At 49.0% G+C, this 22,127-nt stretch overlaps 1 protein-coding gene across 1 annotated transcript in view; it reads left to right on the forward strand.

The window, feature by feature from the left end:
* The first annotated feature begins 1,290 nt into the window (after positions 1 to 1,290).
* The window catches only part of LOC147441264 (polyprenal reductase 1-like), a 122,264-nt gene continuing 101,427 nt past the window's right edge, over positions 1,291 to 22,127 (forward strand). The window contains exon 1 of the mRNA XM_086482948.1: positions 1,291 to 1,710. Within this exon, the coding sequence (XP_086339074.1) occupies positions 1,546 to 1,710 (165 nt within the window). The 5' untranslated portion in view covers positions 1,291 to 1,545. The remainder of the gene's footprint in view (positions 1,711 to 22,127) is intronic.

Here is a 22,127-nt window from a genome sequence, read left to right on the forward strand (position 1 = left end):
CATGAAGCTCGGAGAGGCATACCAACAGTGGCACAACCTCGTCTATGAATGCCACGCCCAAAGGTCGAGAGATCTAGGGTAAAAGGGCCAATATAAGGCCATCTAAGGAAGGCACCAAATTGCCAGCACGCTGCTGCTCTGTTTTTAGATTGCGAGGGTGCATTCGACAGCTGAATGCAAGGCGACCTAGGCATAGAAGTAGCGTTGCGAGCGGCGAAGCGAACAGGACGCAAGAGGCGAAACAAAATTTCACGTGTAACAAAAACGGCCTTGAGCAGGAAGACGACGAGGGGTCTAATTTGGACCATTCAACCAACGAGGCTTGATCACATGATCAGACGGTGAGTGTTCCATCACGTCTCGCATAAACCACTCCAGCACCCAGCTGAACGTGTCCCTCTTCTAGAACAAAAAGAACTTTGTAAAAGGGGGCCACGGGTCCAGGATAGGGACCCGGTTTTTGGCTTTTTAAAAGAAACCCTTACTGTTGGACTGGGTTAGGGGGACTTTCATAGGTTTCAGTGCATGATGGAAACTTACCTTTCATTTCACGTCCAGTCTTTACTTTTTTTTGCATTCTATTGTTTTAGATGCTAAAGCTTCACCTTGCATAATTTTAGTAAATTTTACACACACACACACATGTTTTTTTTTGCATTCTATTGTTTTAGAATGCTAAAGTGAAGCTTTACCTTGCATAATTCTAATAAATTCTATACACACACATATTAATTAGTTCTTTTTATTTCACCTTTCATTTCACAACTTCACATGGCTTTACATTTCTTGCATTCTATAGCTTGATTCCAATCAGTGTTAACATTTGAGAAAGTCTTTTTCATTAAGCGGTTGCTGGCCGAGTTCCCTCCTCCCAAGGAAGAAAACCGAAAATATTAGTAGAAATTTTGAGATTTGCAAAATTTTGGTACGACTTTTTCACATATCTCATCGATTTTTCTTTCGTTTACCATGGTTTGCAGCTAGCTAGTCTCAATTTTCAATTGTCTTAAGATTAAGGTGAGGCAATCTTTTCTCAAACACTGATACCAGTTTAATTCAACCTAACAATTTTATCACTTTGTTATTGTTTTTGAAAGCCGTCGTCACCCTGTCACTTGTTTATTGGCCCTTTTACCCTACGAAATCCGCAATTGATCCCATCCTCCCGATCAAACTCTCCGCCGTCGTGGCATTTATGACGAGGCTGGAACCTGGCACAGTGTCTTCCTCATCGGAAAAGCGCTCTTCACGCGTTGTGCATTCTGGACCGAGCGTAAACATCAGGTCAGAGCAGTGAAGTGGGCGCTCGACATATAACATCAGCTCTCTGCGAGTCTGCATGCCATTCTCGTTGAGAGAGAGAGAGAGAGAGAGAGAGAGAGGCAGGCAGGTAGAGAGGCCAACTTGCATTGCTGAAACTCACAGAAAACTTGAAAAGAGACCATCAGCGTACGGTATAGACTTTGTCAATGAATTGTCTGGTTAGGTATGAACTCTGCTGTGGTCTGCAGCTGTAGTCCCTGAAATTTTGCTGAGGCACCCAACATGGCCGACTTCCTCCGTGCCTCTCTGGAGTTGCTGCTACCAAAGGGCTTGTGGGTAACGCTCATCGCAATTATGCTCTTCTCCTTGCTTCCCAGCCCTCTTCAGCCCCTTCTCCTGTCCATCTTCCACAGAGGCAAGCTCCTTCAGCTGTCCTCCTCCCCCCCTGTAAGTCCTTTTATTTGTCTATTTTGTGTGTATCATGTGAGATATCTCTGTGTGTGAATCTTCCCTCAGAGAGAAAAGAAAGAAAGATCTTTGTAGGTGATTAGAGGCCGAAGTCGGCTTATGAGACAAATGAAATATACGGATAAAAACCAGGCTGCTTGCCCTCGTGTAGGTGTGGGTGACCAGTTGGGCGGGTCACACACCTTTTTTTTTGGGGGGGGGGGGGGGCTGTGTTTGCTTTATGCACATAGATGGAGTGGGCGAACTAGGCACTTTACGCAGTGTGGAAGGTGGAGGTCCAAGGTTGATGCCTCGGGCATTGAGAGTTTTGATCAACTGCCTAATAGCAGTTTGACTTGACTGGAAACTGGTTGGGCTGCATTGCCACAAGAGCAAGCAGCCCGATACTTCACCATTGCCCCAAATATAAGTGTGTGTCCTTCTATTGGGAAAGGACAAAAGTACAAAGGAACAAAATGTGGTGCTATGGTAGGGGGAAGTGGGTGATTTATGGGAGGCCAGGCTTGCAGTCTTCAAGGCCAAACCACACCAAACCACACGGCAGTGTCTTACTTGTTTGACATGACGCAATACCTCCATCAATTTGTTCAAACTATATGCTCAAATGATGATGAAAATGTCCCAAATTTGAAAATTCAAAAGAGGCATTTAATTCAGCTCAAGTGAGCAATATGTCCCTCATTTGTGAATCTTCCAAGTATCTGGCAACCTCAGTGTGAAGGACTTATCATTGATCTTTTTTGAAACTTGGAAGGGCCGATAGTATCACAACTTGCTTCGTTAAAATCTTTATCAAAATTGTCCTTTCCACTTACGCTCAAGAGAACATACCCACAACTAAATTGTACAATCAATATCCAATACACTAACATGATACCAATACTCAAAGGAAAAGTAAAGGAACTGGCTCGAGGAGCAAGTCCATGAAGAATGCTGGGGTTGATCTGTAACATGCGAGAAAGCTAGGCAAAAAAAAACATGCTATACCTGCCAGTCGTGGCGAGATCTGCCCCGAAGAGCTCTCCCCAATTGGGAATGAGGTAAATCAGGCCCTCACTCATGCTGTCAGGCATCTCACTTGTGTGTATGATGTACTGAGAAGCACTACAAAGATCTGAGCCAAGCAAGTCCTAGAACTCCAAGAAAAAGTTGGGAATCAAGCCATCCTCATCTAGACAGCTACCACGGGGGAGTGCACTAAGAGCCGTGTGCAGCTCCTCTAGCTGTAGAGGTAGCTCTAGCCTTTGACGCATCTCCTCAGTCACAAGACAAGGCATCTGCCACACCTGCTCTCTACATGCATCTTGACGCTCTGACTCGGACACTGCAGATAGTAAATCATGGTAAAAGTCAGTAGCAACTGCATGCATGTCCTTTGGCCCTGAAGCAACTGACCCGTTGGGCCTTCTCAACTGACTGACCTCGGCATGCGTATGCCGAGGTCCCACTGCCTCAAAGAAAGCGCCTGTCACTCTGTCACCCACCTGAGTCCACTGAGATGCCTGTCGATGGAAAGGAAACTTATGGCGCCTCTCCTTTGTGTTGACGAGCTCCTGGCGGGCCTGTTGTAACTGCTCCTCCAATCAAGGACTTTCTAGATGCTGCTCCTGCATCCTCTGCAAGGAAGCAACGCCCCGTCGGAGGCGCCGCTCCTCTCTCGCTGCAGCCAGGCGAGCCGAAGACTCCCGAAGAAAGAGCCGACTAAGCTGAGCAAGTCCTAAGGCCACTTTGTCAGTAGGAGAATCGTGTAAGTCTAAGCTCTCTGTCCAAAGAGCCTCCACTCGCTCTCTGAGCGCATAGTCCAGCAAGACCCTCTCTGGATGCGTAGCATCGTGCTGCCCCTCCTTTGCCTATGAGTCACTGTGAGGATCACTGGTGCATGGTCCGAAAAGGAAGTCCTAGCCAAAATGCCAACAGTCCCACCCAAGTCACAGAAGTGATCACTAGTGTAGAAGCGATCTATCCGAGATAGATTCACTCCTCTCACTCGACGGTTTGAACGAGAGAAGGCCAGGCTGTCAGGTTGCCTCACAAAGCTAGAATGCTGCCACACATCTGAAACCCGTAGAGTCATACACAACCTCTCCCAAGTTGCCAACTCATCTCCATGCACAGTAGTATGGCTACCTCCAACTTGTTAGCCGGGTCCTCCAACATGTTGAAGTCTCCCCCAATGCACCATTGGTCTGCCTGCGGCAGAGACTCTGCAATGTGAGCCTAAAACTCTGCACGTGCGCTTTCAGGAAGCCCATCAGGCAACCCTTAACTTGCATAGTAATCCACTGAGCCCTGCCTGGCACAATAATCCCCCTGCCCACAATGGCCTGCTGCAAAGAGTCCGCAATGGTCATACATACCCCACCCTGGATGCCTCCAGGTTCAAAAGCAGCTGACCAAAAAGTCTCGTAACGACCACGCAAAATCTGATCACATCGCCGAATGCGGCTCTCACAAAGATGATGCTCCTGCAGCATAAGAATGTCAATCTCACCACCCACAAGGCATCTCTACAGCTCTTGACGCAGCCGACCCCTCTGACGCTGAAACTGGGGCCCTCCTAATCCCTGCACATTCCATGAGATGATCCTCATGGAGTAAGTGAGAGAAAACAGATGCTGCCATAGCAGCCAACCTTGCTATCTTTGAGGCCGGTTTGGATGGGGAGTAATCCGGATCTGAACGACCTCTAGATAAGCACTCAAGAAGTGACTATCCCGCTGAGGCCCAAGCCAAGCGTGCAGCCCGAAGGGCTACATCCTCTGTCCAAGAATCCTCATGCACAAAAACATAACACGGAGGGCACTGAGTGTCAGCAAACAAAAGCACCACAATGTGGCTGCAACCCGCTGTATCTGGAGGTGTCACGCTAAACTTGGCAAGAGGCCAAAGTGTCTGCACCAGATCTGTCACTGCTAAGTCCCTTGTATGGTGTGAGAACTCAGTAGCCTGGGGCTGGAGCCAGTCCAAGACTGTGTGCTGGGTCCACTCCGTGATATCCCTACCACACAACGGAAAGGAGAATCCCACCGTTATGTCGAGGGCCTCACTGCCTCTAGCTGCAAGAAAGAGGACGTGGACTCGAAAGATGGCCTCCTCCAAGTCGGGAGAGGAATCACCCAGAAACTGAGTGAAGTCGTAGTCGAAGAAATCCCAACGTCTACGAATGCCGAAGCTGGTCAGACCTCTGGGAACCGCTGCAAAGGGAGAAGTAAGCACCAAAAAAGGCGGCCTCAGGTGGGGTTGTCCCTCTCGAGCCACACGGCTCGTAGCGAAAGCACTACCAAGAGAATGCCTCGCGGCAGAAGCGTATCCAGTACCCTGCGTTTGAGGAGTGGTGGTGGAAGGGTCGAGAGACGAGGTTGTGGGCCCCATCGGGGATAGAGGAGGGGCGGGGGGCGAAGGTGGAGGTGGGGGGGGGGGGGGGGGGGGGGGCTGAGAGAGGAGGAGGCGGTGGTGGAGGAACAAAAGTGGACAGGGCCTCCTGAAGCAGGCCCTGCTGTAGTGGGTCAAAACGGTTCCCATTCGGAACCCAGTGCTACTGAGCTGCAGAAGGTCGGGAGCAGTGGGGCGAGCTCTCCCTTGACGGCGGCGGCCAGGCACTTGCTGCCAACCATCAGTTGGCTGGTCACTGGTCTTTGTCAAAGTACCATCTTGTGTATTTGGCTGCTTGGCATGCTCAGCCTTAGGAGGCTGCGCATGCGCTGTGGGTCGAGGTCTCCTACGAGGACAGGCCTTTGTGAGAAGCGCGTGCGGAAGCGTGTAGTGTACACAGAGGAGAAGAGAGAGGGACTATGGAAACACGGGGAGACCCCCAACCATCGGGAACAAAGAACGCAAGGGAGATGTGTGGGGGGGGGGGGGGGGGGGGGGGGGGGGGGGGGGCGATCAGCCCCCCATGTCCTCCTATGTGAAACGCTCAAGCCTGGGCTGAATAGGGATACAACCGTCTGACATGTGAGACCCTAGCAGCCTATATATATAGGCTACCAAGCATGGGTCGAGCAGGGTCCACGACCCCCCATTTCATAAATGAAGAGAAGGCCCACGACCTCAGTAAAGGTGCCCATCATATAAGGGACCTGTCCTATGTAGGGTGCCCAGACATGAACCAGGCGGGCGGCCATGTGAGATGACCGGAAGACAATGCAGCCTATCTATACGTGTGCAAGGGTGGCCAGCCCGGGAGACATACTAGCCGTACATGTATGCCCTAGACCTGAGTGAAGCAGCCGAGTGGTGTAGACGGGAACAAAGAACGCAAGGGAGATGTGGGGGGGGCGATCAGCCCCCCATGTCCTCCTATGTGAAACGCCCAAGCCTGGGATGAATAGGGATACAACCGTCTGACATGTGAGACCCTGGAAGCCTATATATATAGGCCACCAAGCATGGGTTGAGCAGGGTCCACGACCCCCCATCTCATAAATGAGGAAAAGGCCCACGACCTCAGTAAAGGTGCCCATCATATAAGGGACCTGTCCTATGTAGGGTGCCCGGACATGAACCAGGCGGGCGGCCATGTGAGATGACCGGAAGACACTGCAGCCTATCTATACGTGTGCAAGGGTGGCCAGCCCAGGAGACATACTAGCCGTACATGTATGCCCTAGACCTGAGTGAAGCAGCCGAGTGGTGTAGACGAGAAATCTAACACCCCCTCTCAGCACCGGATGCTGAACGAACCACATGAAGCCGAAGATGTGAGGCAAGTGATGAAGATGTCTGCTGCCGTGTCCACTGAAGGACAATACTCCACGAGTGTAGCAGCAGCCTGGGATGTAACAATCGCCGAGAAATCTCCATGGGAAGATGCCGTCACGAGCAGTGTAGAAACCGCTGTACTCCGCCGATATGCAGTGTGTGTACTGCGTGAAGGTCCCGAACTGTGTGTAGAAACAACTTGTCGAGAAAGAAGTGCCATAGGCCTGCAAGTGTCCTACCCAAGTGGGAACTGAGGTGTCTGTAGTCAAGAAACCGTCTGGAGAAGATCGCGAAGCCCAGGAACCGTCATGAGCATGACCAGAAGCCTGTCAATGCAGGAGCCTGCAACCGTGAGTGGCCAGGTGGCTAGAGATGTATCAAACTCCAAGAAGACGAGATGAAGAATCTGCGTCCTGCATGTCCTCCGAATCAAGGAAAGCCAGACTAAGCAGTCTGCACTGTAGAAGCTACCGTAAAGCTGCAGCAGTCGTCAAGTGACCGCACGGAGTACCACCGGATGGTGTCCTGTCAGTAGGTAAGATCTGTACTCCAAGATGAGGGTAGAGCCAGACTAAGCAGTCTGCGCTGTGGTGTGGTTAGACTAAGTGTCTGCACCGGGGAATATCCTCCATGTAGAGAAGCCAGGCTAAGCAACCTGCGCTATGGAGAATTTGGGTAATCAGTGGTCAGACAGGGATGTCTGCACCAACTTGCCTGTAACTCCTGCCTCCACTCCTCCGGTGTCAACCAAAGCATAATCCTGCCAACAAAGCCACTGGACCTGGCCGGGTCTGGTGTGGCTCTCAAGTGGATGAGCTGGCAGCGGATCAAACTCCCAGGTCGGGGGAGATGTCTGCTGTGAGGTTACCGAGGATGAGTTAAGCAACTCTGGATGTGTAACAGGAATGTGAAGGAGCAACTGCACTACCGTCCAAGTCAAGCTCCGGGTGACTCCGGAAGTAGTCGCATGTGTGTACCTGATCTCCCACATCTCGTGAGGAAACCCTCCAAGAGAGTCCAAAGCGCTGAAGTCCCACTCCAGGCTGTAGATCCAGGCTATGAACCTGTGCAAGAAGAGATACAAGGTCCCCTCCTTAAGTCCATGTAGATGCTCCTGTGTAAGCAAGTAACTGATAAGGTCGATGTCAAGGTCAAGGTGTCTGTCCACCGTTGGGAGTGGTGTCCTCTCTGGGATGTCGGAATCCCACATGCCATGAGCATGGCCATATCTCGTGTGAACTCCTCTGATGAGTGTACAAAGGTGTGTCCAAAGCAAACCACAAGTCGCAACCCCTCTGGAGTGCGCAACCGCCTGTGAAGGGCTGGAATGAATGGATCTCCCAAGGCTGTCGCCCGTGTATAATCAAGCTGATGTCGAAGCTACCATGTGCTGCAGCAGTCTCGAACAGACCGCAAGGACCACCACCGTATGGTGTCCGGTCAAGAGGCAACTCCATCCTCTTTCGAAAACGCAAGCCAAGTGTCTGCTGTCCACCCAAAAACTCAACTGCGAGGTGATGAAAATGCTGCAGCGCAGTGAATTTCAGCGTGCTCGTGTGCACCCGACTGGAGCCAGTGCATTGCAGAAGGTCCTGGCTGAGTGGCAAATCAAAGTCCAGCCCCATTGGTGGGCTGAATGCAAAGAAAACAGCAATAACTCAAGGCTGAAAACTGTCCATAAATGAAGAGGATCATTGGAAGCAAAGCATAGGGATGCCAAGCTGGGATGTAGGCAAGATCCAATGGATGATGGGCATGCTGAAGACCAAACGCTGCTCCCCCCCCTCCTGGTGTGAAAACGCAGGGAAAAAAACCAGAAAATACTGCTGCATTGCAGAAAAACGCAGCCAGCAAAAATCTGATGCATCGGGGAAGTCTTCGCGACAAAAAGGTGTGAATCTTCTGTAGAAAGCCAGCGCATATGGTGCCAATCTGATCGCCATGTTATGGAGGAAAAACGCTGGGGTAGAACCTCTATGGCTGATCCATCTTGGGAGAAGACCTTGCAGAAGCATGTGCCCCAGGCTCATGAAGAGCTGGGCTCTGATACCATGTGAGAAGCGCGTGCGGAAGCGTGTAGTGTACACAGAGGAGAAGAGAGAGAGAGAGAGGGACATGGAAACACGGGGAGACCCCCAACCATCGGGAACAAAGAACGCAAGGGAGATGTGGGGGGGGGGGGGGGGGCGATTAGCCCCCCATGTCCTCCTATGTGAAACGCCCAAGCCTGGGCTGAATAGGGATACAACCGTCTGACATGTGAGACCCTGGCAGCCTATATATATAGGCCACCAAGCATGGGTCGAGCAAGGTCCACGACCCCCCATCTCATAAATGAGGAAAAGGCCTAGGACCTCAGTAAAGGTGCCCATCATATAAGGGACCTGTCCTATGTAAGGTGCCCGGACATGAACCAGGCGGGCGGCCATGTGAGATGACTGGAAGACAATGCAGCCTATCTATACGTGTGCAAGGGTGGCCAGCCCGGGAGACATACTAGCCGTACATGCATGCCCTAGACCTGAGTGAAGCAGCCGAGTGGTGTAGACGAGAAATCTAACAGCCTTTGCCATATGGCCCATCTGCCTGCATATGAAACAATGGAACACTCGTTCGGGAGACCCGAATACTCCACACTCTGTCTGATCCATCGCTCACTTACCCTAGGCAGCAGTACCACCCTGGGGAGGGAATGCGTGTCACGAACGAGAACCCACACAGTAGGTAGACCTGCGGGAGACCCGAATACTCCACACTCTGTCTAATCCATCCCTCACTTACCCTAGGCAGTAGTACCACCTTGGGGAGGGAATGCGTGTCACGAACGAGAACCCGCACAGTAGGTAGACCCTCGGCCTTGGCCACAATTGAAGCTGCCGTGCGTGGAGACTCCAGAACTGTCCCGAACATGGAACCAATCCTTAGTAGGAGGGGATGGTACTCGCGCCTCAGGCCTGGGAAACATACCAAAATCGGTAAGTCTGCCTCCTCCTCAAGCACGTTTGTAGTAGGGTCAAAACCGTGATGCCGATGTCAGGAGTAACCTCGAGCTGCTCTGATGCCGAGTGGGCTCATTGAAATCACCTTGGTCGTCATATCTGCAGACTCAAACTCGACCTGGTACTACTCTTTCCCGAGATCTGGACATTGGTGATCTTGCCTCGGAGAGAAGACTGGCCTGTAGTAAGTCTCGAACCTCACCCCGAGTGGTCCGAGTGCCAATGATCTTACAGATAACCGAAGTGGCTTGCAAGCGCTCCACTTCGGCCATCAAGCTCGCTTGCTCTTCTGGCGAAAGAGCAAGTCGAAGGGTCGGCTCTGCGGTGTTGGGCGAGGGGGCTTCAGTGGAGTCCCTCTGTGGTGGAGCAGAAGCCACCATTCTGTGTCTGCTAGTGTGTCGAAGAAGGGCGGGCGGGTAGGCTGAGGGCTGAGGCGGGCTGAACGCGGGTTGGGGTAGGCGGGAGGCTGAAGGCGAGGGCTGAGGGCTGAGGGCTGAGGCGGGCAGAGGCGCGCTGGGCGGGCTGTGCGCTGGCTGGCTGCTGTGCAGAGTGCAGGGCAGGGCAGCGCGCAAGTAGGTGGGGGGGGGGGGGGGGGCAGCAGCGGCGGCAGCGAGCTCGTTTTCGCTAGGTGTTTGTGATCATTTGCACTCTCTCACTAAAGGAACGGAAGGCTCTCCCTTTAGTAAGTAAAAGGAACCCTTGAGCACAGTTTGGAGCTCTCATCTTGAGCAAAGTTCAACATTCATTTCTGTTGCACCTTACACAAACACATGAACAAGGCACTTGTGGAGAAGAGAGATCACTGAGGTAGAAAGAGACATCGGAGAGAGAGAGAGAGAGAGAGAGAGAGAGAGAGAGAGAGAGAGAGAGAGAGAGAGAGAGAGAGAGAGAGAGAGAGAGAGAGAAGGGAGAGGCTCTCCATGCTGATAACAAGCTGCTCATACAAGTGACCTCGCATATATCTGACATGCCTCACGGCTAGACCCGAGGTACACATAACTGCGACTGCTACTAACACTGCCAACTGCTCCTGCACACGAGACCACTTACACGATCTCCACATGGGCTGCCCTAGCCTCCTAAGAAAGCGACGCTCTGGCGATATCTCCTCCTAGCAAGAGTACTGATTTCGATGGAGAGGGACATGCCTCAAAGTGTGATCCCCAGGGTCACCATATAGCAAGGAAACCTGGGTCGACCAGCCATCTATAGCCTCCACGATCATAATAAAAATGGCTAAAAAGTCACTTATTAATAAAATGGCTTAAGGGGTTGTTCACATGCCTACATGCCTACTGACTATACTGTTCACGGAGTTCCGCAAAACGCGTTGCTGTGTTGACATGGTAGGCCGTATAGAATTCCGCCTTTTGTGCTGGCTGCTTTTGGGAGCCAATTGCTTTTGAGTTTGGAAGCTTTTCATGTACTGCTTTTCCCCATGGCCAAGGGCCTTTAAATAAGTCCCATGGGCTCTCTCTGGCTCACTTGTGCTGACGAGCCGGCAAGCAGAGGAGACCCGCGACAACTTTAATTTGCTCAAGCATTAATACGAAAAGAAATATCGAAAGGGGCGCCAATCTTTGGGTCCAATCTCTTTGGGCATAGAACTACGTCGAGCCGTGTCGACTCAATTGAACTTTGAATTAAATGTGAAGAGTTTTAAAGTGATCCTGTGAGGATTAGTGGTGTTAATCCTATAATTAAGACTTTAAACTTCATACTTAAGATCAAATTGAGACTAAAGAGACTAAATGTGTTTTTGATTGATTGAATGAATGCTTTTAAAACAGAGTACAATAGCCTCCTTATATGTCCGGTTCTTTGGACTTCCCAAAGCAGCTTGAAGATTTTGGCATGTGATATATGATCGGAGGTGCAGATTTTTGACTTTTTCCTCGAGGGTGGAGCACTTTAGAGTTGGGAAATGATCAAGATTCCAGTAGTTTATGCCTTTACCCTCAATTTTGATGCATTCTCTTGGAACTTTCAGCAACAATACCTTCTGTAGATGTTGGTTGTGCGATTTGTGAGTCGGTTGGCCTTAGGAGATTCTTGTTAGAGCTGGATTTAATTTCAGCGGACAACATTTTACTTCTCGGACGTCTTTTGGGGGTAGCAATTGGATTGTATTTACTGCTGGATACTTTTCTACTGCGGAGACTTGTTGCAGATATTCTCGTCCACAAAACCCTCTCTTTCCAGTTGCAACTTGCTCACTCCAGCTTCCTAGTCTGGCTTCCTTTCCAGGAGTTGAGAGGGGATGTTAATAGTTCAGGCATCTCTCTGGATCCGTATAGTCGGTCTCAGTTTCTCCCAAGGACAGGTGTTAGGGAGTGAGGGCTGTTTTGTGGCTGTGCCCGGCCAATGTGAGGTAGGTTTCTCATGTTGGGTTGTGTTTAGCCATTTTTAGTCTCAGGTTTAGGCTCCTGCAGGTTGGGAATATTTTTCCCAGCCTTGCCATATTTTTTCCCATTGCCCTATTGGCCATTGATGTTTTTCTTCTCCCCCCCCCCTTCCTCACATTTTGTGAGGTCGTGGCTGGTGGACGGCTACGCGACCCACACTTATGGGTGTATATATGAGAGGACATGGCGCTAGGGAGGTCTGTGTGCATAAGCCCTCAGGGTGTAGGGCACCCCTAGGGGATAGCCCTGGGGTGGCCCTTGGGTGAATGCCTAACGTTTTTAGAGTAGCTAGCTTGGCGTTTTTGGCAGCCCATGCAGTCGTGGTCACCAGCAGTAAGGCAACACACCGATGGCAAGTCAAGTACAAATTAATCATATTCATGTTCAGGAATTCCTGTCATAAAGTCATACAACAGAATACTACTCAGCCCATTAGTATCCCTGAAACCCAAAGGGGACATCGATGACTATTCAAAATCGGGGTAATCCGTTGACAAAGGGAGTGGAGTGACTCCCCTCTTGTGCAAACCCGCTGCACTAGATTCACTTGCTGAATTCGGTATTCTATTGGAGTAGACTATACTAAACCGAATGCTTCAAGGTAAAGTTCCAAAATTTGAGGAGTATCTGCTAGGTCCTCCTCCTCCATCCACTTCGCATCCAATGTAGAATAGTTCTTGAATTTAACCAAGAACCGCCTAATTGCTTTACCTTTTATCTTTCTGTCCTTGTGTGCCAAAATCTGTTCTGGAACGAGTATCTCCTCGCTTTCCTCCACTTCGGGTTGCTCTTCAGGCTCCCCATAATCGGACACATCACCTTTAAAAGGCTTCAATCGACTCACATGAATTGCATTGTGAATCTTCCAAGTATCGGGCAGCTTTAGTCTAAAGAAGACATCATTTATCTTTTCTTTTATCTGGAAAGGACCATACTAAGCTTTGGAAAAAGCCGCTCCTTTCCCTTTTTCTTTTTTAGGCGTGCCTTCTCAAAACGTAAGAGCACCCAATCGTCTTCCTTTAATTTCGAATCTCGTCGATGTCGATCTGGCTGCCTTCTTGTCTCATTCTTGAGATTTCGCTAAAGCCTCACGGACTTTGGCAAAAGCAGTGTCCAAGTCCCTCGTGTACTGGTCAGCTTCAAAAATCTTTAGTGCTAAGGAATGGTGGAACCTTCGGGGCACCTTCAATGATCTCAAATGGCGCCTTCCCCGTCGAAGAGTGAATCGTGTTGTTGTAGGCAAATTTCACCAAAGGCAAATATTTTTCCGATTGAGTCTTCTGATCGGAGATGTAAGACTTCAATAAATCTAGAACAACTGAATTCGCAATCTCAGATTGCCCATTTTGACTGCGGCGGGTGGAATGATGACGAGAATTGCAACCGTGCCAATGTTCTCCCAAATAGCCCTCCAAAACAAACTTGTGAATCGGGGATCTCTGTCGGAGACTATTGTCTCAGGCATGCCATGTAGTCGAAAAATCTGTGCAATAAACAGTCTCGCTAAATGATCTGACGTGACTGTTTTCTTCATTGGAATGAAGTGAGCTTGCTTGCTAAATTTGTCGATGACAATCCAAATGCCATCATGCCCACTCTGTGTCTTCGGGAGATAAAAAATGAAATCAATTGCAATACTTTTCCAGGGGCGGGTGGGAATGGGTAAAGGCTGTACTAGTCCCTGTGCCTTATGCCTGTCAAACTTGACCTTTTGGCATACTAAACAACTGCGAACAAACTCGTCCACATCTTTCTTGAGTCTCGGCCAAAAGAAGTAAGGCTCCACACCTTTCCAGGTGGTGTCAATGCCGTGGTGACCCGTAAAAGATGGACAATGCCACTCAGTTAAACCTTTCCCTCAACGGATGTGTGATGGACAACAACGTTTTCTTCATCAAGTAGCCATCCCATATCGAATATCCCACTGCTACCTCCCCATACTAGTAGTATTCGAGTGAATACATCCGAAAAATCCGGATCTGTGGCGTATTGATCAACCATGTCCTCGAAGCTTCTATGATGAATCGCGGAAATAGCCAAGACTAGGGGCTTTCGAGACAAAGCATCTGCCACCAAGTTTTTCTGTCCTTGAACATGGGCAATTTTGGAAGTGAAACTGTGACAAGATGTTAGCCCACCGCATCTGGTTTTCCGAGAGCTGCTTCTGTGACAAGAAGTAGCGCAAACTCTGATGATCAGTAAAGACCGTGAAATCGGCTCCGAGTAGGTAATGTCGCCACTAAGTAAGAGCATGGATCACTGCTAAAAGCTCTCTCTCATAAATGGGTGCTTCAATTGTGGCCTTGAAAACAATCGGCTTTCATAGCCAATCACATGGCCTTCTTGCATTAAGACCGCTCCCAGACTACGAGCATCACAATATACTTCAAGTGACTTTTGCAAGTCCGGCAAAGTCAACACTGGTCCAGTAGTCAGTTTTTCTTTAAGTGTCTAATAGGCAGTCACCTCTGTCGGTCCCCACGAGAAAGGGACTCCTTTTTGTGTCAATATGTGCAAAGAGGAAGCTACCTCTGTAAACTTTCAAATGAACCGCCGGTAGTAAGAACACAAGCCCAAGAAGCTTCTAACTTCATGAACATTCTTCAAATTTGGCAATCACGTATAGTCTCAATCTTGGCTGGGTCCATCTGTACTCTTCTGCTGAGAGGATGTGTCCCAAAAAGTATATCTCTGGCCATAAAAATTCACTCTTTTTGGCATTGATAACTAACTTGTGATCCCGCAATGCCTGAAAGACCTGTAGTAGAAGGTGTCTATGTTTTGCTTCATCCTTGGAGAAGATTATAATCTCATCAAAAGAAAGTATCGACAAATGATCTATACTCTCGGAAAATCCTATCGATCATTCGGTTCAAAGTCGGTGGAGCATTGGTAAGGCCAAAAGGCATCACCAAAAATTCATATAAACCAAAACTTGTCCGAAAGGCTGTCTTGTAGGCGATTTTGATATGATGATATCCGCTTTTCAAATCAATCTTGCTAAAACAAGAGAATCCCTGAAGCCGGTCAAGAATATCATCGATCCTTGGAATTGAAAATCTGTTTTTGGTAGTGATTTTATTGAGAGCGCTGTAATCAATGCGCATTCTCCAAGATCAGTCTTTCTTTAATACCAACACCACCGGAGAGCAATAGGGTGAAGTACTCAGCTCGATAAGACCCTTTTCCAGGAGGTCTTTCACTTGGTTCATGATCTCTTCATTCTGGGCTCGGCTAACACGGTAAGGTGGCTGATTTGATTGTGTGCTTCCGGGAATTAGATCAATGGTGTGATCCACACGACGAGATGGGGGCAACTCGCCGAGAAACAATCACCATGTGTGGAGAGAATCTTGGCGTTCTTTGTCTAGCTCAAACATGTTCGTTCTGTGTTTATCATTTAACTCTTTCAAGTAGATTGAGTAAACAAAGAGACTGGATTTCTTTATTTGAAAATGGTCAAAGCCGATACAATAGGGACGGACTCGCCCTTCAGTTTTACATCAAGTACAATTGTTCGGCCCTTTTCATTCATCAAGGTTGCTTTCTTTGCGCGATAGTCGACCATGGCGTTTTTCTTATGGTACCAAGGGACTCCTAGGAAGACGTCACAACCTTCCAAAGGCATGATGTAGAAGTCGTCGTGCCTTAAATACCCTTGACAATGCAACCGAAGTTTGCCAATGACAAGTGTAATGGCTATGTCCGTCCGGGTGCTGCTAGAACTGCCTCTGCTGGTGGTCCCATCCTGTCGGGTGTAATCTCGAGCCGCCCCGCAAATTCTGGTAAAATCAAGTTAGCCTTGGCATCTCCATTGAAGAAAAGGGCTTCTTGATCTTTCACTTTGCCTCAAGCTCGACAAAGTTCTATACTTTCATCTATCAGGCTTGGGTCAATATCCATGCAATCTGGTACCGATCCCGCTTTCATCTTGCCTTTTCTGCCACGTTCCTTTGCTGCTCTCGAACTCTTTGGCCTGTCTTCAATCGATCCTTGCGGTGCCTTTTTCGGGCACTTTGCGGAGATGTACCCTTGTTCCCCGTAACCAAAACACTTTCCCTCTTTGATATAGTTTTCCCTTTCTCGAAGAGTCAGGCGGGGTCGTGTATCCTTATCCTTCTTTTCTTGGGAACTCTTTTTCTTTCTACTTTCATTGTTGGAGGTCTGTTGGGTTCTCTGAGTCAAGATCTCATCAATGGGGTAAGTCAAATTTCCCGAATGTATCGAGAAACCCCGTTTCGCACGACCCATTAATTCTTGGATAGAATTTGACTTTTGTTCCAGGCAGTAGTCTCTGATCGTTGTAGGGAGGCCGCAACAAAACCGTTCAATCTGTTCCTTAAAGGTGATCTTCTTAAATGAAGAGGTTGGTAGAAAAGAGTCCCAAAACCTCTCGCAATAAGCATCCAAAGAATCTCCTTTGGTCATCCGAAGATGGTTCCAAGCGGTTCGTATATTCCGTTCGTACTCCCGGGTCAGCCAAGAAGAAATAAAGAGCCTTTTAAATTTCAACCACTTGATTAGAGCTTCTTTCCTCAGAAGAAGGGTGGACCACAAGTTCGAGCATTTCCTTTGAGAAAAGATACAACCCTCCTAATCTTGGAGTGCTCTGAGTAATGCCCTCCAGAGAAGGCTATGCCAAACTGTTGGATGAAGGCCAAAGCCCTCGAAGCATCTTGAAATCCAGAAAAGGATTCAAATTTTATCGATTGTTGAGCTTCTTTAAATTCTTTTTCTTTCTTGCTCGTCTTCGAGGAAGTTATATTGTTGCTCTATAGAAGTGCTTCTTCTTTGCATAAAACATATGGTCATCAGAGTCCGAACTGTCAGAGGATGACTCCTCTGTAGAGCTATTAGAAATTGGGCGGAATGTGGGTTCCTTTGGCTTTTGCTTGCCCTTTCCAAAGCTTTTCTTTTTGCTTCGTTATTGCCCTTTCTGTCCTCCTCGCTCGAGTCAGAAGAGTTAGAAGAACTGTGAGAAGAAGAGGAAGTTCTTAAGAAGAACTGGGTAGTCCCTCAAAGCGTACACACTTCTTCTGCTTTCTGGCAGATGCAAAAGAAGATTGACGGCCCAAATAACCAGGGTAGTCAGTCCCCTTCTTGTGCTTCAATTGCTTTCTGGATTGATTTTTCGCACCCAAAAGCTGATTGATCTGGGTCCGGACCACCTCTTGAAGTTCTCATTCTGTAAACATCCTTGGAGAAGGAGGTTTCTTGATTGCCGGTTTGATTGGTGGTTCGGTGGCTTTTTGCCACTGAGTGCGCACTTCAGCGATGGATTGCTGAGACAAAATTTTTGCAAACTGAGGGTCTTTCACAAATTTAATCATCTGCTTTGTGCACTCGTCTACCTGCTGTCGACGCTACATCTCTTGAAGTTCATACTAAGTAGGCCGAGGTGACTCGTACTCCTCCTTTGTTAAATCGCGAAAATCTTCTGCATGGTCTCCTCACGCATCAATAGATCCAGAAGAAGTCGACTGATTCTTGTCAAAATCCATAAGTGTCGTGAGAAAAAGGATCGGATTTTTCGTAGAAGAGAAATCGGCCGTTCTTTGATACCATTGTAATAAACTTGGACACCACAAGGCAAGATTCTACTGCGACACAACAGAGATTCACTTTAAATTAACCAACAGAACAAAAGAGAGACGACACGCCCCGACGTAGTTCTGTGCCAACAGGTATTGGCCCCAAAGACTGGCACCGTTTTCGCTAATTACCTTTATATTAATCTTTGAGCAAAGTACAATGAGTCCGTGGGTGCTCTCAGTCTGTGCGTCCAGATGCCCTGAGAAGTGAGCCCCTAAGGCCACTTATAAAGATTACATAGGGTCGCCAAAAGCAGAGCCCCATAAACTCAAACTCAAAAGCAGTTATTTCCTAAAAGCAACCGGTCTTCAAAAACTGCCAAAAGCAGTCAGCATAATTTGCGAAAAAGTCAGTACGCTGCCACGTCAATGTGTCATGCGGAGATCTGTACGTTGCCATGTCAGCATGTCAACGCGTTTTGAGAAGATCCGTACAGTCAGCTTGTCGGCGCTTTTTCCGACGTCCGTCCACTATTGTGCGTGTGTTTATGTCCGGGGGTCTGCCAGTTCACCAGCTTGTGACAAGGACTCGATAGCTTGGACCTGGAGCCAGTCAAGAACTGTGTGCAGGGTCCACTCTGTACGATCCTTGCCGCACAGCGGAAAGGAGAAACCTACCGTAGTATCTTGAGCCTCAGTGCCTCGGGTTGCTAGAAAGAGGACGTGGACTTAAAAAGCAGGCATCCTCCAGGTCGGGAGAAGAGTCACCAAGGAAGCGTGTGAAGCTGTAGCCGAAGAAGTCCTATCTTCTGCGAATGTCAAAGCTCGTCAAACCTCGAGGGATTGCTGCAAAAGGAGAGGTCTGAACAAGAAGTGGCGTCCTTACGTGGGGCTTTCCCTCGTGAGCCATGCAAACTCGTAGTGAAAGCACTACCAAGAGATCGTCTCGCTGCAGATGTGTGTCCAATCCCCTCCGTCTGAGGAGGAGTGTGGGATGAGTCTGATGATGAGGCTGAGAGTCCCATCGGGGAGAGAGGAGGAGTGGGAGGTTGGGGTGAGGGTGGAGGAGGGGGAGAAGAGGAGGAGGAGGCCGAACAGAGGTGGAGGGGGGGGGGGGGGGGGTGGGGGGACGCGACAGGGGGGGGAGGGAAGGCGAGGGAGGTGGTGAAGCTGAGGTGGAGGGGGCCTCCTCAGGGGGCTCCTACTGGAGGGGGTCGAAACGGTTCCCTGTCGGAACTCAATGCTGTTGAGATGCAGAAGGCTGGCCACTAGGGGGGGCAGTGTGGTGAGCCCGTCCCTGTCGACGGCAGTCGGCATCCGTTTCCAACCGTCAGTTGTCTGATCGTTGGCATCTGTCGAGGTACCAACCATGTGTCCTAGGTACCTGTCTGCTGGGCATGCTCAGCCTTGGGAGGCTGCGCATGCGCTGCGGGTCGAGATCTCCTGCTAGGACAGGCCTTTGCCAAGTGATTCATCTGCCTGCAAATGAAGCACTTGTTCGAGAGTCCCATATACTCCACCCTCTGGCGTAACCAACCCCCACACATGTCACGATTGTGACGTATTCTTTATCTTTGTTATTACATTATACACTCTTCTTGATTCATTACAGATGCAGGTGCGAAGAGTGACTAACCCAATTGGACTCATGTTCTCGAATGGTCACAACCCTTCGCTCTAAAGTCAAGCCTCTTCACCAACAGCTGTCACGAGGACGTGGTAAGTGCTAACCTTAGTTGTTGGTTTCTTTCCAATGATTTTTGTTTTATTTTTGAGGCCCTCTTTTTGAAGTAGCAAACGGTCGGACATTTGTATGGCCAATGTGAACGGTAGTTTCACCCGCAGACGAGAAGTGGTCGGCATTGGAATTCTTATAGTAAGAGGATGTCTAGGCTCAGTGCAAGATCATGTACGTCCCCCCGTCGCACTTAGCAAGTTGGTGGGTACTAGGAAGTGAACTCAGTAAAGGCATAAAGTCAAGGTGGGATTACCAACAGAAAGTATCCAACAGTTGGGCCACATTGCACTTTTGGATGCGGTCCCAATGAGGATAGATGGTCAGATGACCAGTGGTAGCCCAACGGAAGCATCTCCTAAAAATTAGGGAACTGCTATTTTGGGCCACGAAATGTGTTCGCGTCATTACCTCCGGTATGACAAGGGGAACATTTTTCAACTCTGCCGCAAAGTCAACTGGGCAACTAGTCGGGAGATTTTTACACGGCAACCCCGAAACGGGAAAAAGCTTGTAATCGTGCCAAGTGGCACAATTTCATGCACTTGCCTCATACATGAAAAGTGGCGCTGAATTAAGTTGGGAGAGGCTTCACTTTGCATTTGGTCACAGGTTAAGAGCTATGGAGTGCTTTCTTTCCCTCTCATGTACAATGTGGTGCTAGGAGTGATGCCCTGCACACTACACACTGCTCTCTCCCCCCCCCTCCCCCCCCTACGTGCAGTTATGTGATGCCCCACAAGAGGGCTCTTCATTTGACTGATGTACAACTGTGTGGGTTCATGCTTTTGTGCTGAGGCAAGAGCCTCCTTGAGCAAGAACAGGGGTAGCTAACTGCTACTCCAAAGCAAGCACCGGTGAGGGTCATAACCTCACCGTACAGGTGGTTTTCAGCACTGTGTATGCGCTGTAAATTGACTGTTTTTCAGCCATACGGACGCCAAAACCTTTGGGAATAGTGCCCCACTGACAGGGGACAGTTAGGGGACTGTTTGGAGCTGAAAACAGGGCAAAAACCAGTAAATACAGCGTGCTGTTTTTGGGCAGGAATCAAAGCGTTTATGGCAGTGGAAAAGAGTTTTAGTAGGGGAATTGGTTTCGCGCAAGTTTTGGGGTTGTTATGTTGCCGAAATTTGGCCAAAACAGGTGGTATCTAGCTCGATACAGATAAAGGATTCCCAGGACTCTTCTTTGTAATTTACCCTCTCAAATATAAAGAAATACGGAAAGGGGCGCCAATTTTGGCGCCTACAGGTTGTCGGCGTTTGCTCGAAGCATTCTAGCTTTCGAGCTGTGTGTGTGCTTAAGTGTTAATTCCCGTCGCAGGGTTCCTTTGCACATTCTCTCTGTGTGTGTCTAAAGTAAAGAAATTTGGGTGAAAGCCAACGCTTACCGCCCTACGGGCTGGTTTCAAGGTTCCGTTGCCGGGACATCAATCACTTTTTCCTCAAAGAGTGAGCCTCGGTTGCTTTGGGTAAAGACAGAGACTACAGGAACGCGGGATTACACTATGGCCGAGAAAGGGAAGGGCATTATGGAAGAGGGTTCCTCTTCGAAGGACAGACAGGAAGTTCCTATGGTCTTCGATATTGGCGAGAGCTCACGGCCACGTCAGCCTGTACTTCCTGTTAATGTGAATGTCCCTCCAATCGTACAGGGCTTTATGACTGGGCAACTTAAGGATGATGCGTTCACGACTCAGTTAGTTGCCGCGGTCAATGTCTTTTCGCAACAACTGGTGCAGAATCCAAGGTTTATGGACGTCTTGCAAGCGCCACCAGTGCAACAGCAAAATAGGCAACCTACACCGCGTACAGAGCTTGTTGAGGCTCAAGCCCAAGTACTTCATACGACTCAGCAAGATAGGGAACACTCGCACGTTGCCGAGTTAGGGGCTCCAAAACAGGTTCCTTCTGTGCTTGAACAGGTGGCTAGAACGCCTATTCCACAGGTTATGCCAGTTCAGCCCGCCACCTTTCAGAGCTCGCATGCTGTCTTGAATGGACAGGGAACTAGATACCAGGCTATGCACCCAGTTTTTCCACCACCCACGGTACATCCTAGGTATTTCGGGGGTGGATGAGTGTTTCAAAGTATGGCTGGTTATGCGCCTGGAAGTCAGCCGTACATGCCAGGAGCATTTTATGGGGGTATGCAAGGCATGATGCCAAACCCCATGTATGGTAGTATCGGCATGTAGCAGGGTTTTTAGTGCAACCAGAGCCAGTTTGGGGTGCCACAGGGTCATTTTGGCATGGCTGGTTTTTCTGGACAACAGCCAGATATTGCACCTCTAATGCAAAATGTGAATGGCCAAGATGTGCCAATCATGCCTACAGTGCCCATGTTGTATACCATTCCTTATGATAACTTGGGGGCACTGGAGAAGCCGAAAGCTTACAAAGAAGGTGGTGCAGGTGTGAAGTTTAGCCCCTTTAGTGGCTTCGAGGATAAAGCAAAGGCTCTCACTTTCCTCCAGCAGTTTGATACAGCTTATGTAGGAGGGAATTTTACAAAGCCCTCTAAGGTCAGGAAAGCTGTCACTTTCTTAAAGGACAATGCGCTCACATGGTGGACGACATTGTTAATGCAAGGACAGACACCCGCCACTTGGGTTTACTTCAAGCAAATGTTTGCATCTGCTTGGCTGTCAAATAAATTTGAAGCCGACGTCATGACAAATTGGCACCAGCTTACTTCCGTTACATGCAAGAGCTTGCTGAAGTACAATCGGAGGTCTTGTAAAGCGTTACTCTCAATGACCTCCTACAGATTTGTGCCATTGTTAGAGCAGATAGAGAAGTACTGTTGTGGGCTGCCTAAAGGGCTTCGTGATTACTGTACCAAGAACAGAGTGGCTACCCTCACTCAGCTTATGGAAGTTGCTAACACTGGTCTTGCCTTGTTGAAAGGAGAAGACAATGGGTTTTCGAGCAACGAGAAAGGAGGGCAGCAAAAGAAAAATTCAGTGAAGAAATCCTTTGTGAAAACGGCTCTTGAGCGTCACAGGGGTCAGAAAAGGCCA

This window comes from Adiantum capillus-veneris, chromosome 15, assembly GCF_014529385.1.
Source record: "Adiantum capillus-veneris isolate H3 chromosome 15, ASM1452938v2, whole genome shotgun sequence".
NCBI lineage: Eukaryota > Viridiplantae > Streptophyta > Polypodiopsida > Polypodiales > Pteridaceae > Adiantum > Adiantum capillus-veneris.